Source organism: Drosophila pseudoobscura, chromosome 2 (assembly GCF_009870125.1).
Source record: "Drosophila pseudoobscura strain MV-25-SWS-2005 chromosome 2, UCI_Dpse_MV25, whole genome shotgun sequence".
NCBI lineage: Eukaryota > Metazoa > Arthropoda > Insecta > Diptera > Drosophilidae > Drosophila > Drosophila pseudoobscura.
Genome location: NC_046679.1, coordinates 25,152,849 through 25,165,702, shown reverse-complemented (window position 1 = coordinate 25,165,702; position 12,854 = coordinate 25,152,849). Strand labels below are relative to the sequence as shown.

Genomic DNA, 12,854 nt, shown 5'->3' with positions numbered 1-12,854 from the left:
CAACTCGATTCCGCGTCATGTACACGACATGTATGTGGGTTTTGCAATTCCCGTGGTTTCTCTTTCATCACGAGGCGATCTTCACGTGGGAGCGAAGGGGACAAGGCAGTGCCGAGCGTGCCCTCATTCACAATCTTCTCCCTTAAATGATCTTCAGAAAGATATTAAATAGACCTTTGAAAATGGTTCATCTTCTTTTCCAACTTCCCTCTAAGGAAAGCAGTTCCGAATTCCCGAAGTCCCCCCATGTTGTTTATTCCCCAATTAGTCATTTCATTTACTCGTCTTGCCAAAACCCACTTGTCGCCTCTGTTTACTGAGGAGATATGTCTAAATTTTCATTCATAGATTAAATGGGAAACCCACCAGTGGAGAGTTACGCAATAAACAGGGGAGTTACTGAAGTGAAGACACTGCGGCGAGCGAGTCTCGACACCTTGGCCAAAACGGATTGACTTATTGTGCCCAGAGGATGGGGCCACTGCCTGTCGGACAATTGCCGGACGAAGGCGCCGGAATTGTTGCCTGGAACTTGGCCAACAACAAGTCAAAACTAAACCGAAGAGAGGGACAATGCCATGAATAGAGGGAAAGCCAACACAGGATGATGGATGAAGGGAGCCGATAAGGACGGAAGCAGAAGCGGGCCCCCGACGACGACGACGACGACGACAATTCTCAGACAGAAGACGGACAACGGACGGAAGACATGACAGTTTAACTTATGGGGCGGCAGCAGCATTTGGGGGGGGGGGGGGGGGGGGGGGGGGTCTTTTGGGGCGTGTCCAAATCCAATAAACGGAATACGAAGCAACAAATAACAAAGTTGCAGAATGATGATGAATGAAGAGGCGCCACCAAAGGGGAAGCCAGGGGTGCATTCGAGGGTAATGCAAGTCACGTGACTTTGGTTAAGCATTCAGAACTTTTCCCGTGCAACCTGCTGCTGCTTCAATTCCCCCTCTTGCCCCCAAACTGCGGGAAAAGGTAACTTTTCTGAACGTTTCAAAGTTCTTGGGGGTGTGGCCTGAAACATGCTGAAATTATTTCCAAAATGATTATGAATCTAGCCAAGAAAATGGGGTAGAAGCATAGTTCCTCTGACGGGTTCAAAACTACACAAATGAGATCCAATGAGAGAGTGTTTTTGGGCCCAAGGGATGTCCCACCTCATAATGGCTTCGGCTTCAATGGTCTTTTAAGCGAATTCAAATTGGATTCCCATTTATGATAGAATGTTATATCCAGAGCCATACCCTTATCGGATCGACGACTGTCATCGTTTGACAACGCGACCACGCCCCTAGCTCTAGAATGGTATGGTATGGTATGGTATGGCTTGGTCTGGGAGCCTCCTAATCAGTCAACGAGTTCAGTCATTCACTCGTTCAGTCAGACGCAATGCAATCAAGCGTGAAATAGATCAAGAGGGTGGACGGAGGGACTGAGGGACTGAGGGAGGGACGGGTTGCACAGGCAGATGGAGGTACATGGTGCCATGGGTAGTAGGGGAGCTTCGTTCGTTCGTTCGTTAGTTCGGTCAAAGGCAAAAGCAAATCGCATATATAATTGAAACCGGAAAATATTTATTTTCATGTAAATTCCCTCGAAAAAAAAAAGAAACATTGAGGGAAGGAAGGAAGGCAGTCAGGGCAGGGCAGGGCAGGGGCCCACCACACAGGCAGCATAAAATTCTAGTACATCTCTAGAGGTGGTTCTAGTTCCCTTCCGCGCCCCCACCCCCCCCTTCGATTCCACACAACCCACCCTCCGATTCTGCGCTCACTTTACAGTTTTGGCCCCCAGTTTACTTTATTTTTGTGTGGGGTTAAGCTACGTGAAATGCATAAAAACAATTGTCAGTCAGTGTGGAAATCCAAAACGAAACAGCAACAAAAAAAACAAAGCAGAAAGTCAGCAGTACCGACTACAGGATACCCCGCGTTAAAGGGAGAGTTCTTTTCCCAGTTCAAGATGGATTGTAGGATCGATTCTGCCAAAAGAAGAAGCCAATAATTTCTTAGGCATACACTTACATAAATTTCCATGCGGCCCAATACACCCTTGTGCTCTTCCCATGCGGGGTAGACAGAAGCCAAACAGAATGAATGAATGAATCAAATGAAAGAAAAAGCGAAAAATCAACTGCAGTCAGCAGAAGCAGCGACGGCGACAGCGACGGCAACCGCAAAAAACGGTTTTATCTATGGGGCTCAGGCGGCGCGGCCCCTCCCTCCTCCACCACCAGCGGGCAGAACCAGAAGCTGAACCGAAACCAAAACCAAAACCAAAGCTCTGCCTGCCCCCTGCTGGGGCTGGGATTTAGGTCGGGGCAGCACTGCTGTTTTTTTTTTTTTTTTGTGTGGAGCCATTATCTAATAGCAGGGATATAAAATGAATGAGTCTTGTTCTCACTTCTCTGTCTCCCCCCACTTTCCCCCCCCCCCCTTGCCATGACGGTACTAAAATAATACTTTTTTTTTGTATTTTCCACATGTCTATTCGATTATCCAGGCTTAAATGAAGCGTTTATTTAACTAAGGCTTAACTAATGAGCGATATGGCCCAATCAATGGATATCATTGGAGTCGAAATTAATGATCAATTAAATGGAATTACAAAATATATTTTATTCATTTCAATTATCAACAGAAGCCAATTGGCTGGAAAATAAAATATTTTTTGCGATATTCAGATGTTAATTGAAATGAATCAGAAAGAGGCATGCCACTCATTTTAGTCCCAAAAATTATAAATTGTTTATTAACAAATAAAAAGCACTTCTTTGAGTATCAATCATTCGAATCCTTTGAAAAAATCAACAATTCATGTGGTAAGAGTTTTATGCCACAGAATAAGGAGTGTCCGATCAGATGTTACACCCTCGGGAGGCAGTCCCCCCAACCATTAAACGAGAACAGGTGAAATTATTTAACAAATATCAAGAGCAACGTAGCAGTTATTCGTAAACCCAATAATTAACCAAGTCGGCCGTCTAAATGGAATGCCTGCTTCCCACGAACCTTTCAATCAATCGAATCAATAATAGTTCCACGCTCCCAGAAGAGAGCATAGGTACAGGGAGAATATGCACACACATATGTACGTAACATACATGTATGTATGTGTGTATGTAGGGAGCCACGAAGGAGCAGCTTTTCAGCTTTTTCTGTCATTTACCATTTCCTGTCTGAGTGCAACATCCTCGGCGGAGCGGGCATCCAACATGAAGTCGTGCAGTAATTTCATCATTGGACAGGCGGCAGGCCTTCGGAGGCGTGAGCGGGAGCGGGAGCGGAGTAGAGAGGATCACAAAGAACACACGGCGCACTCAACACACGAATCCAGCAGCAGTTGGAACAGAGAGCGGCGGAAGAGAGAGCAAAACACGTTACACTGGCTTTTTTTTTGTGTGTTTGCCGCCTGGTGCTTCTTCTTTTTATGGATTGACTGGATTACACACACACACGCACACAGGGATATATATATATATTTGGTAAGATTGTGCCTTCTTTTCTGGATTGGATTTATGATTAATTCACAATTTCATTATTGATTTTCGAGACTTTTGAATCAGCTGCGATTTTCACAGGAACACAAAACTTTTTACATATGTACAACACACTCTCAGATACACTTTCACATATATACAATACACCTCAGCACACGCAAAGGAACAAAGCCCCAAATAACGATGGTATTGGTTCGTTTTGCTTTTCACTTGTCCTCTTTGGCGTTGTTCTGCAACCCTCGTGCACGGGCGGGAGCGGCAGAGATAGGCGGCAGAAGAAACCAAAAGAAAACGTGCTTAACGATCGACAGCACACGAAAATTGTCTCCCGTTTCATTTACGAGTATATTCCATGCAGACGAGTCAACTGTTGCGGCCAAAGCTTCGCAGCGGAATAATGCTCGCAAAAAAAGTATCTCACGCAACGCGAGAGCGAAAGAGAGAGAGAGAGAGCAACGTATCGCAGTGCGAGAGAACAGCAGCTGTGTTGCCCAGCGAGCAGCAGGCGACAATAACATAATCAGCCACAATTTATGCCGCCGAGAGAAACGCTAATGAGTGACAGGGTAGAAGCGAGGAGAGGCAATGGAGGTAGGTAGTCGGCTCTCAGTCTACACTCTCCCATTATCTCAATCTCTTGTCGCAAAGCACACGTGCAACCAGACGTAAGCTTTGCACACAGTCCGACTGCCCTCTCTGTATGTTTAGAGTGTATTGGTTAAGCCGCATTTGGCATAGTTTTTTTTTTTACGTAATTCGAGAGCAAAGCCGCTGAAGAGAACCCAGCTGCGAGCAGAGCTTGATTGTTGTTGTTGTTGTTGTTGTTGTTGTTGTTGTTTTTGTTGTGTGGGCAGGCAGTCTCTCGCTCGCAACTTAAAATTTGTGAGAGCGTTTGTGTGTGATAAGTGGCTGTTGGAGGTGAACGAGAGAGATGGAGCGAGATGGAGCGAGGGAGAGCGAGAGCGAGCTGTGTGATCATGATTTTGCAAGCCCAAGCTCAAGCAGCTGTTTCATTACAACAAAGAAAGGCAAAGAAGAGCAGAACAAGCAAAGCCGAAAGTTGTATTCCCTTTTGCATACAAAAAGCGTTTCAAGCTTCATAATTTTTGGGAATAGAATAACAAGACAAATAATTTTCAAAGTTTTAAAAACTTTCGCTATCTTCGACTGAATAGCACTGTGGAGATGCCTATCAACTTCTATATTGGACTTGAAGCCTAGTGGAAAGCGACCATTAGAATCTTTAACGAAGAATGGCATTCCATGGCAAACTCTATGCAAAACGGCATGTTCTCTGTTCTCTTCTTTCTCTAGTGCTAACGCGTTAGTGGCTGGCAATTAAATTCGTTTGAAAGAACACTGTCTGACTCTGCAAACAGAGAGTAATAGTAAGAAATTAATTTGTCAAACAATTTGCCGCTGTAGTTCAAATTTGTATTTAATTAATGCAATTGAGTGCGGGGGGGATAGTTACAGTGGCGGAGAAAAGTCAACCAACATACGAGCACCATTTTTCCCATCTCCAGAGTCCTGCTTAGACTTTTTTCCGCCACTGTGTTGAGGAAGCGTACAGAGAGAGAGAGAGAGCAGCGCAGCAGCTGGCCAACAGCAAGGGCACTTAATAAAAAGGTGAGGCATTGGAAGAGTGCGCTCCTCCGATAGTCGCCTATTTTGTTTCGGTTTTATTTATTTGGCTATGACAAGAGAACACAAAAGATAGGTAGAGGCACACAAATAGAACAGCGGGAACCTTGCAAGAATACACCTTGGCCACCCGGTTAAGATGGGTCAGAAGAACGTGCCAAAAGACAGTTAAAATACGAGTATTGGAATAAAAACACACACATGTGTACAGGCCAGAAGAGAGCAACGAGTAAGTGAGTGAGAACTAAACCAGGTCTAGCCGGCAATGCAAATCAATCTAAATCGCAGTCGCTGTCGCTGTTGACGTCGCTGCCGCTGCCGCTGCCTATGACTCTGCCACTGGCTTTGGCGCCTTGGTTGGCCACACGCAACAACAAGAAACATCACATTTTCCGTCATTATCATCAAAAGCGTCTTGGATGTTGGTAAATTGCAAGCATTTCCAGCTAATTGGTAGCCATTAGGAGGGAGGGAGGGAGGGTGGGTGGTAGAGAATGAGATGAGCCGCAGGGCAAGAGGAGTGAGTGAAAGAGAACAGAGCGCGGCGTTTGTTCAATTAGAACGTAAACGTTGGTGCGCCTCAATGGGGCGAGGGAAGGTAAAAGCAGAGCAAAAGAAAGAATGAACGAACGAACGAACGAAGAAAGAAAGAATAGAAAATGCGAAGCACAATAAAACTGCAAGAAACACCCCGGATTCATGGGGTTATTTAACCCCAGAGCGGTAGAGTAGTTTTTTTAAATTACAAAATCCTAACTCCGCTCTGAAAATAAGATTCTGCCTTTGTAGGTTTAAACATGATTTCCTGCCTATCAATTCGCGCAAAATATCGAAAACATCAAATATTTGCATTTTCAGTTGAAAAAAAGAAGAAGAATCTCAAACAATACAAAACGGAGATGACAACGCTCCAAAAAGCTTCTTAACAGCGATGTTCCAATTAGTAAACCGACGACGACGACGACGACGACGACGCCGCTGTCGACCCATTATCCAAGCAGAAAGAAAACGCTGGCAGAACAGAATAGTCCACCGAGCGAGAGAGCGAGAGCAAAAGCTTTGCTCAAAATCAGACACACACATAAATCATTACAGCATTCGAAAAAAGTAACAAAGGAGAGGAAGGAGAAGGAACGGACGGGTAGGTAGTGGATAGGGGTGAGTAGCAGGGAACGGGAAGATGAAAGAAAGAAACGCAAGTAAAAGGAACACCACAACGGCGATGACGAAGAAGAACAAGAAAAAGAATCGCAGAAATGCGAATGCACCACATGCAGGGAGCAAGAACAAACTAAAACTGAAACAATAAGCAAACAAAAAAAAAAAAAAAGATGAAGGGGGACGAGTCTCCACGACTCGACTTGTCACTTTTCCACGTCTTCCCCCTCGTTCAGCCAGAATACACCACTGTTAAGCGCAAATCAATGACCTACGACATCAACAAGAGAGCAGAGCGCGGCGTCAGACACACGCAGAGAGCGGAAAGATAGTTGTGGTAGCGGGAAGGATAGAAAGAGACGGGTCGAGAACATGGCAGGAGGCGGCTTGGGGGGCTTGCGGCAAACGTTGTCTGCTGCTGCTGCTTCCCCCGCCCCTTTGGCAAACAAGTGCAACAGCTACAGTAAGCACTCGCAAGGAAAATACACTCAAGAATTCAAAGGGTCAAATTTATTTTTCCCTATAGGAGTCTCACAGAGAAGACTCCCATTAAGTAAATGATATGCCATCAGATATTGTAATTTATCTTAGTTTCTTTTGACAAGTTTCCACTGTGCGTATTGTTTCACACCTTCAACGTTAACGTCTCACTTCAGTGCTTACTGTAGCAAGGGAAAAAATTAAGCTCGACAAAAGTGGAGTAATAGCGCGAAGCGTCAAAAGGAGAAGGAAAATACCAAGAACAACAAGAGCTGAAAGTACACCAGCAACAATAACTTTGTCGAAGCTCTCTTTTGGCGAGTTTTTTTTTTGTAGAAGTACAAACATAAGGGACAGCGAGAGAAAGAGAGGGAAAGCTTTTTTGTTGTCATCGTCCTGCTTGGAATTCTATCCTCCTGCTGCTGCTGCTGCCTTTTGCCTTTTCCGTCTCGCATAAATGCAATAAATACTTTACGTTCAGTGACGAGCGAGCGAGAGAGAGAGAGAGAGAGAGAGAGAGAGAGAGAGAGAGAGAGATTGCACAAAAGGAAGTTGTAGCAAAAAAATATACATACTCTCCGTATAAAAAGAGGTTGCCCAAGACCCAACATTAAGGTGAAGTTTAAATGCTCTATTCAGTTTTAAAAAATATTAATTATACTAATAGCGGGTTCAATATTCAGTCTTATTGCATACAATTCGTTTCATTCAAGGCGTTTTCGGTACACTTTTGGGGAAAAGGGCATTGCGAGTGCTGCTCTACCTGCAGCCCATTTTTTCCGACAATTTGCTTGATAAAAACATAATCGATTGTGCGCTAACCAACACTTCAGCACAAGTGCCATGTCCGTGTCTCTGCCTACGTGCGTGTGTGTGTGTGTGTTTGTGCGAAGGAAGTGAAAAGGAAATGGCAGTGCACTGTGAATCACCTGGACCAGCAGCTGGAGCGAGCGAGCGAGTGAGTGAGACGAAGATAGCGCTGGCTTGTAGAAGGCAGATAGCCAAGCGAGTGAAATTCTTTAATTAAAATTGTTTTTCCTGTAAACAATTGTGACATAACGAGGAGCAGAAAGCAGACGAGCAGACGAGCAGCCACAGCTCATTAAGTCCTCGTCCAGAGAGTAAGTAAGTATTAAATTCTTTTATTTATAAACTGCAAGGCGAATTGATTGCGAATGCCGGTCGGTCGGTCTGGGGTCTGGGGTCTGGTCTGTTGGTTTCTAGGTAAAATACCAATAGTCTGTTTGGTTCGGGGACTTGGCCAGAGAGTTCTCAAGTTATCAAGTTGGCCAACCAGCCGCCGAGCGACATGTGAGGAGTGCTCCAAGTGTAGTCTGGTCTGTGTGGCATGTGCAATGTTCTGGCTTTATAAGGCTGAAATATTGCAACCGGAATGGGATCTCCCTCTCCCTCTCTCTCTCTCTCTACATTCGCTGCCGCAGAGCAGAGACTCCACGCAAAAGTTAAGAAAATATATCCACAGAAACAACACAGACAACAAATGGCAGGCAGGCAGAACAGCTAAACAAACCCCCGTGCAACAAGAAAAACTAACCAAGAAAACTCACAGCGAAAGAACAGCTGCACACAATTGCTACGGAGAAATTATCAAATCAGCAATGAAGTCTTCAACACTTCTTTTTCCCTATGTACAAACGACGCGTCGTTCCACTATACGATCTCCAGACCATCTATAGTACGTACATATTTTTCTCAGTATTTTGCAGGTTATGCAGGGACTGGCATAAGATAATTATCTTTTGGAGATTGCATCGTTACAAGTCCCGAGTCCCAAATCGCTCGTGGCGGATGGCCTCTGTTCGGGTCATTCAAATCGAATGAGTCCGTTTGCTTATGGGACATTTCTGCCGCAATTCCCTAGAGGAACACCGCAACTGTGCGATAATTACTTTGAAAATGTTGATACTTATTTGTATCAATCAATATTAAATTGATTTTTGTCACAAACGGGAATTGTGATGGCCTTATTATGCCCCATTCTGCTGTGGCGACCATAAAATGACTGAGGGTCGAGTTCGACGTCAACATTATCTTTGGGAACAAACCCCCTTGCCAATGACTCATCTAAAACAATTCAGGGCCATCCAGACACCTCATCATCACGTTGAACCCACGTTGAATACTTTCCAATTAAATTAACGAATCGACAGAGCCAATGAAAAAGTCCTCTACATAAACTGCTCGCCAAAGGGCAAAGAAAGCACCCACAAATGGAGCCTTTATATGTTCAAATGTAAAGTTTTGGGAAAAAAAAGAAAATCGACGGAGAAACTTTAACAATTCTATTTCATTTGATGATATTTTCTTGTTGGGTTAATCAATAGTTTCGCCTGGTTTTTATGGTCGTCCCCCGAAAAGTTTGTTCATTTTCATTGCTCAACTTTTATTTGAGCCTCTCTTGAAAGTTCCATATTTCTTTGGGCCTCATAAAACTATTGTTATGGGCCATCGAGGGCCTGCGTTAAGTTATCCATTATTAAATGATTTAGAACGGCGGTTTGGGGGAAGTCATTGATTGGTTAATCCTCTTTCCTCAGCAGTAAAATAAACCCTTGAAGGATCTGAAGCTTCAATCGGTTTGATTTAATGAGTAAGGCAGCACTCCATAGAATGCAAAAACAACATAAATGTCGCGTGCATGAGGCAAAACACTAAAGCACGACTCGAGTCTCGCCAATGAGACGATCTCTTAAGCTCCCGATATACCCATCTAAGTGTGTACTTCACAGATACATTATTATACACGACTGTGAGTACCCAAAATAAAGGCTTGAGCACTCAAATTTCTTCATCAAATACTGTGGATAAATATGTATTTACCCACACCTACAGAAATATAACATATTATCTATGAGAATAGCCATCAAGCCTCACACTGTCGATGGACAAATATTATTGATTGAAATAAACGGGTAGCGCCAAAAAGGGACGGGACACGGGATAAAAACTCTAATCAGGGATCGATCACAGGCCTGGTTTGATCGATTACTCGGGGCGGGATTGGTTAACGGTTACTCACCGCTGCATTCCGGTTGGCGGCGGACACCACGGAGTTGTTCATGTACTGGTTCTGGGGCGGCATCATGGCAGCTCCCATTGGGACCGTGGGCTGTCCGCCCATGTAGACGTAGTCCTGGGGTCCGCCGGGCGGGCCGAGTGGCGGCTTTGGCATGCCCCCGTTCATGCCCGGATGCATGGCACCGGCATGGTGATCGTACATGCTGCCCGACTGGGCGTAAGGGGGTATGTGCCCCAGGGCAGCGGCATGACTGAGAAGATTCGAATTGTACTGTCCGGGATGACCGCCGGGCTGCTGCTGCTGCTGCTGGCCAGGATGCTGCTGGTTGCTGAGACCGACGCCCAGGCCATTGCCGTTGCCCAGGCCGTTTCCTCCGCCCATCAGATGATGCTGTTGCTGCTGCTGTTGGAGATGCGGCGGCTGTTGCTGCTGCTGCTGTTGTTGCTGCTGGTGTTGGGCCGCCACGGCAGCGGCTGCCTGGGACATCATGTGGTTGTGCTTGGCCACGGCTGCAGCCTGTTGCATGGCCGCCATGTTCGCGGCTGTCGCTGCCATTGACGGATGGTGGAGCCCGCCGTTGGAGCCGGAGCCGCCACCGCCTCCTCCTCCGCCGTTGCCGCCGCCCATGCTGCCGAGCCCGCTGCCCATGCCAATGGTTCCGATGGCTCCAGGTCCGCCATTGCTGCCGTTTCCAGGCTGCAGCTGTCCGCCCGGAGCTGCGTTGGCTGGATTCATGGGGGGATTGTACTTCCATTTATCCGGGTTCTGCGAATACCAGATACGAAAATTTTTTATAAAAATCAGGTTCTCATTTCTCTCCCCTTTTCTCCCTTGGATCTATTTCTGCTGTCTCATTGCCAAAAAAAAAAGGAGAACAAGTGCCATAAGCTGTTTATGCAACCGTTGCTGGCAGGCAGCGACCTTTCGGAACTTACACAAGCAACCACCCGCCTGGCCCTGGGGGGTGCAGCGCTCCAGACAGCCTGCCTGCTGCTCAACGCAGCCGAGAACAAAACGTTCCCCACCCCACGCCACGAAAAGAGTGACACAATATTTTGTGTGCTAAAACTCCGATGATTGCCCCTGCCCATGCATCGCAAGAGAAGCGAATGGTTACGAATGCCCCAAAGCCTAGGATTCTGATTCTGTATGCTGTTGCAGGTGTCTCTGCTTTGGCCCCAGATGCAGCCACAGAAAAACAGAAGAGCTGACGAATCTATACAGTTTTAGTCATTGTTTGTCCATTACAAATACTTAAACCCTGGCAAGGGAATTCCAAAGATGGAAGGCTATTTATTATGGCTTATGGCAGATCTATCCATCCTGTTCCCCCTTAGCCACCCACCCTCCGCTCATACTCACATCAATGCCGTGTCCATCGTCGCCGCATGCCCAACGGGTTTGCTGTTGCTTCTGGGCAAAGTGGGCTGCGTACTCGGCGGCGGCTGCCTCGTGCAAGGTCGAGCCTACGCCGCCACCTCCCACTCCGCCGCCACCGCCGGGCGAGGGACGTTGCTGGAAGACGTAGCCGACGGCAGCGGCCGCTGCAGCGCCGGCTGCATCGGCGACATCCTGTGACACACCGCCACCGACGCCGCCGCCACGAGACGAGCCTATAATGCCGTCCGAGCCAACGCCGACGCCGCCGCGGCCGTTACGATCATCGTTACCACCCAAAAACTTCATGTGTTGTTGTTGCTGCTGTTGGTGCGGCTGTGGCTGTTGCTGCTGTTGTTGTTGCTGCTGTTGTTGTTGTTGTTGTTGAAGGTGTTGAAAGTAGGGTGGTGCTGGACCGTAATGTTGTTGCTGCTGTTGTTGGTAGAGCTGTTGCTGGTGGTGGTGCTGCTGCTGCTGCTGATGATGCTGCTGCTGCTGATGCTGCGGATGGTGTTGCGGCGAGGGCGTCGATATGGAAATGGTGGGCGCGGTTAAGAGCTCAATTTTGACGGCTTTTCAAAGCTGTCGCAGCTGACGAGGGGGCGCGTATTGCTAACTGTGAAGAACGAAGACTGCGAGAGAGACTACGGAACGACGACGACCACCGCCGACGACGACGGACGATCGAGAGGGCGCGGATTTGACGTGGTCCCTCGCTACGTTACGTTTTGACGTTCCCTTTTACGATCTCGCACCTGCAGTGCTTCTCAAACTTTCGATCGATCCGTTCACTGCACTCTGCACAGTGGTATTTACTGTATTATTTGTACACAAATTATTTAATTGATTTTGTTGTTGTTGTTGTTGTTTGATGTGGTTTTAGGGAGCACAAATTTTTAGCCTAACACATTTAACATTAATTTACAGCATTTGCTTGAGATTTCTTCGTTTTTTTATTTATTTATTTTTTCATATTAAAAAAACTTATTGGATTTGTTGTCGGGGTTGGATGTAATATTTTTTTTTTTTTTTACAGAAATTTACACTATTTAACACAAATTTTAAGAATAATATTTTACACAGTTGCACAGTTGTTGTTTGGGACTTAACAAAAATTACGTATGAAAACTGGTTAAAATTTGTTGAATTTTTACAGATTTTATTATTTGAGAATTTGTGAAATTTCCTTCTTTTTGAATGAAGTTGTTTATTATTTATATTTAGGATGAATTTTAATTTACACGACGTTTAATGATGAAAATATACACAAACTGAAATGAGAAAGATGGGGGAAAAACGTATATTAATGCTCGTCTCCAAGAGTCCAAGATGTTGGGCCAGTCTCCTACACAACAATGCCAGGCAGAATTATGAAACATCAGAACATAGGAAAGCCCAGCGAAGAAGCCAATCTCCACTGAAAACACGCACCACTGTGCCGCAGACACAGACTGCTACCCTGTGGCATAAGTCGGTGCAGCAAGCAACAAAACATGGCACGGAAAATGTTCAATAAAAGAAAATTCTTCTGAGACAGAAAGATGAGTACAACAAATGCCAGAACTGATTTCCTCATTATGAAAACAATAACAAAACTGTGAAACGATTGGCGAACGGCAGGAGGAGGGGGGCAGATAGTCAGCG

The 12,854-nt window shown here is 45.9% G+C and overlaps 1 protein-coding gene across 3 annotated transcripts in view; it reads right to left on the bottom strand.

Annotated features, from left to right (window-relative positions):
• pum (pumilio) overlaps positions 1–12,854 on the bottom strand; it is a 210,966-nt gene that overhangs the window by 195,331 nt on the left and 2,781 nt on the right. For 2 of the 3 annotated variants that reach the window (XM_033385976.1, XM_033385977.1), the window contains exons 2-3: positions 11,196–12,481; positions 9,834–10,598 (exon numbers count right to left, since the gene is read on the bottom strand). In XM_033385976.1, the coding sequence (XP_033241867.1) occupies positions 9,834–10,598; positions 11,196–11,519 (1,089 nt within the window). In that variant the 5' untranslated portion in view covers positions 11,520–12,481. Of the gene's footprint in view, positions 1–3,180; positions 3,446–9,833; positions 10,599–11,195; positions 12,482–12,854 lie in introns of those variants that run through there. The other variant, XM_033385978.1, reaches the window with a different exon arrangement.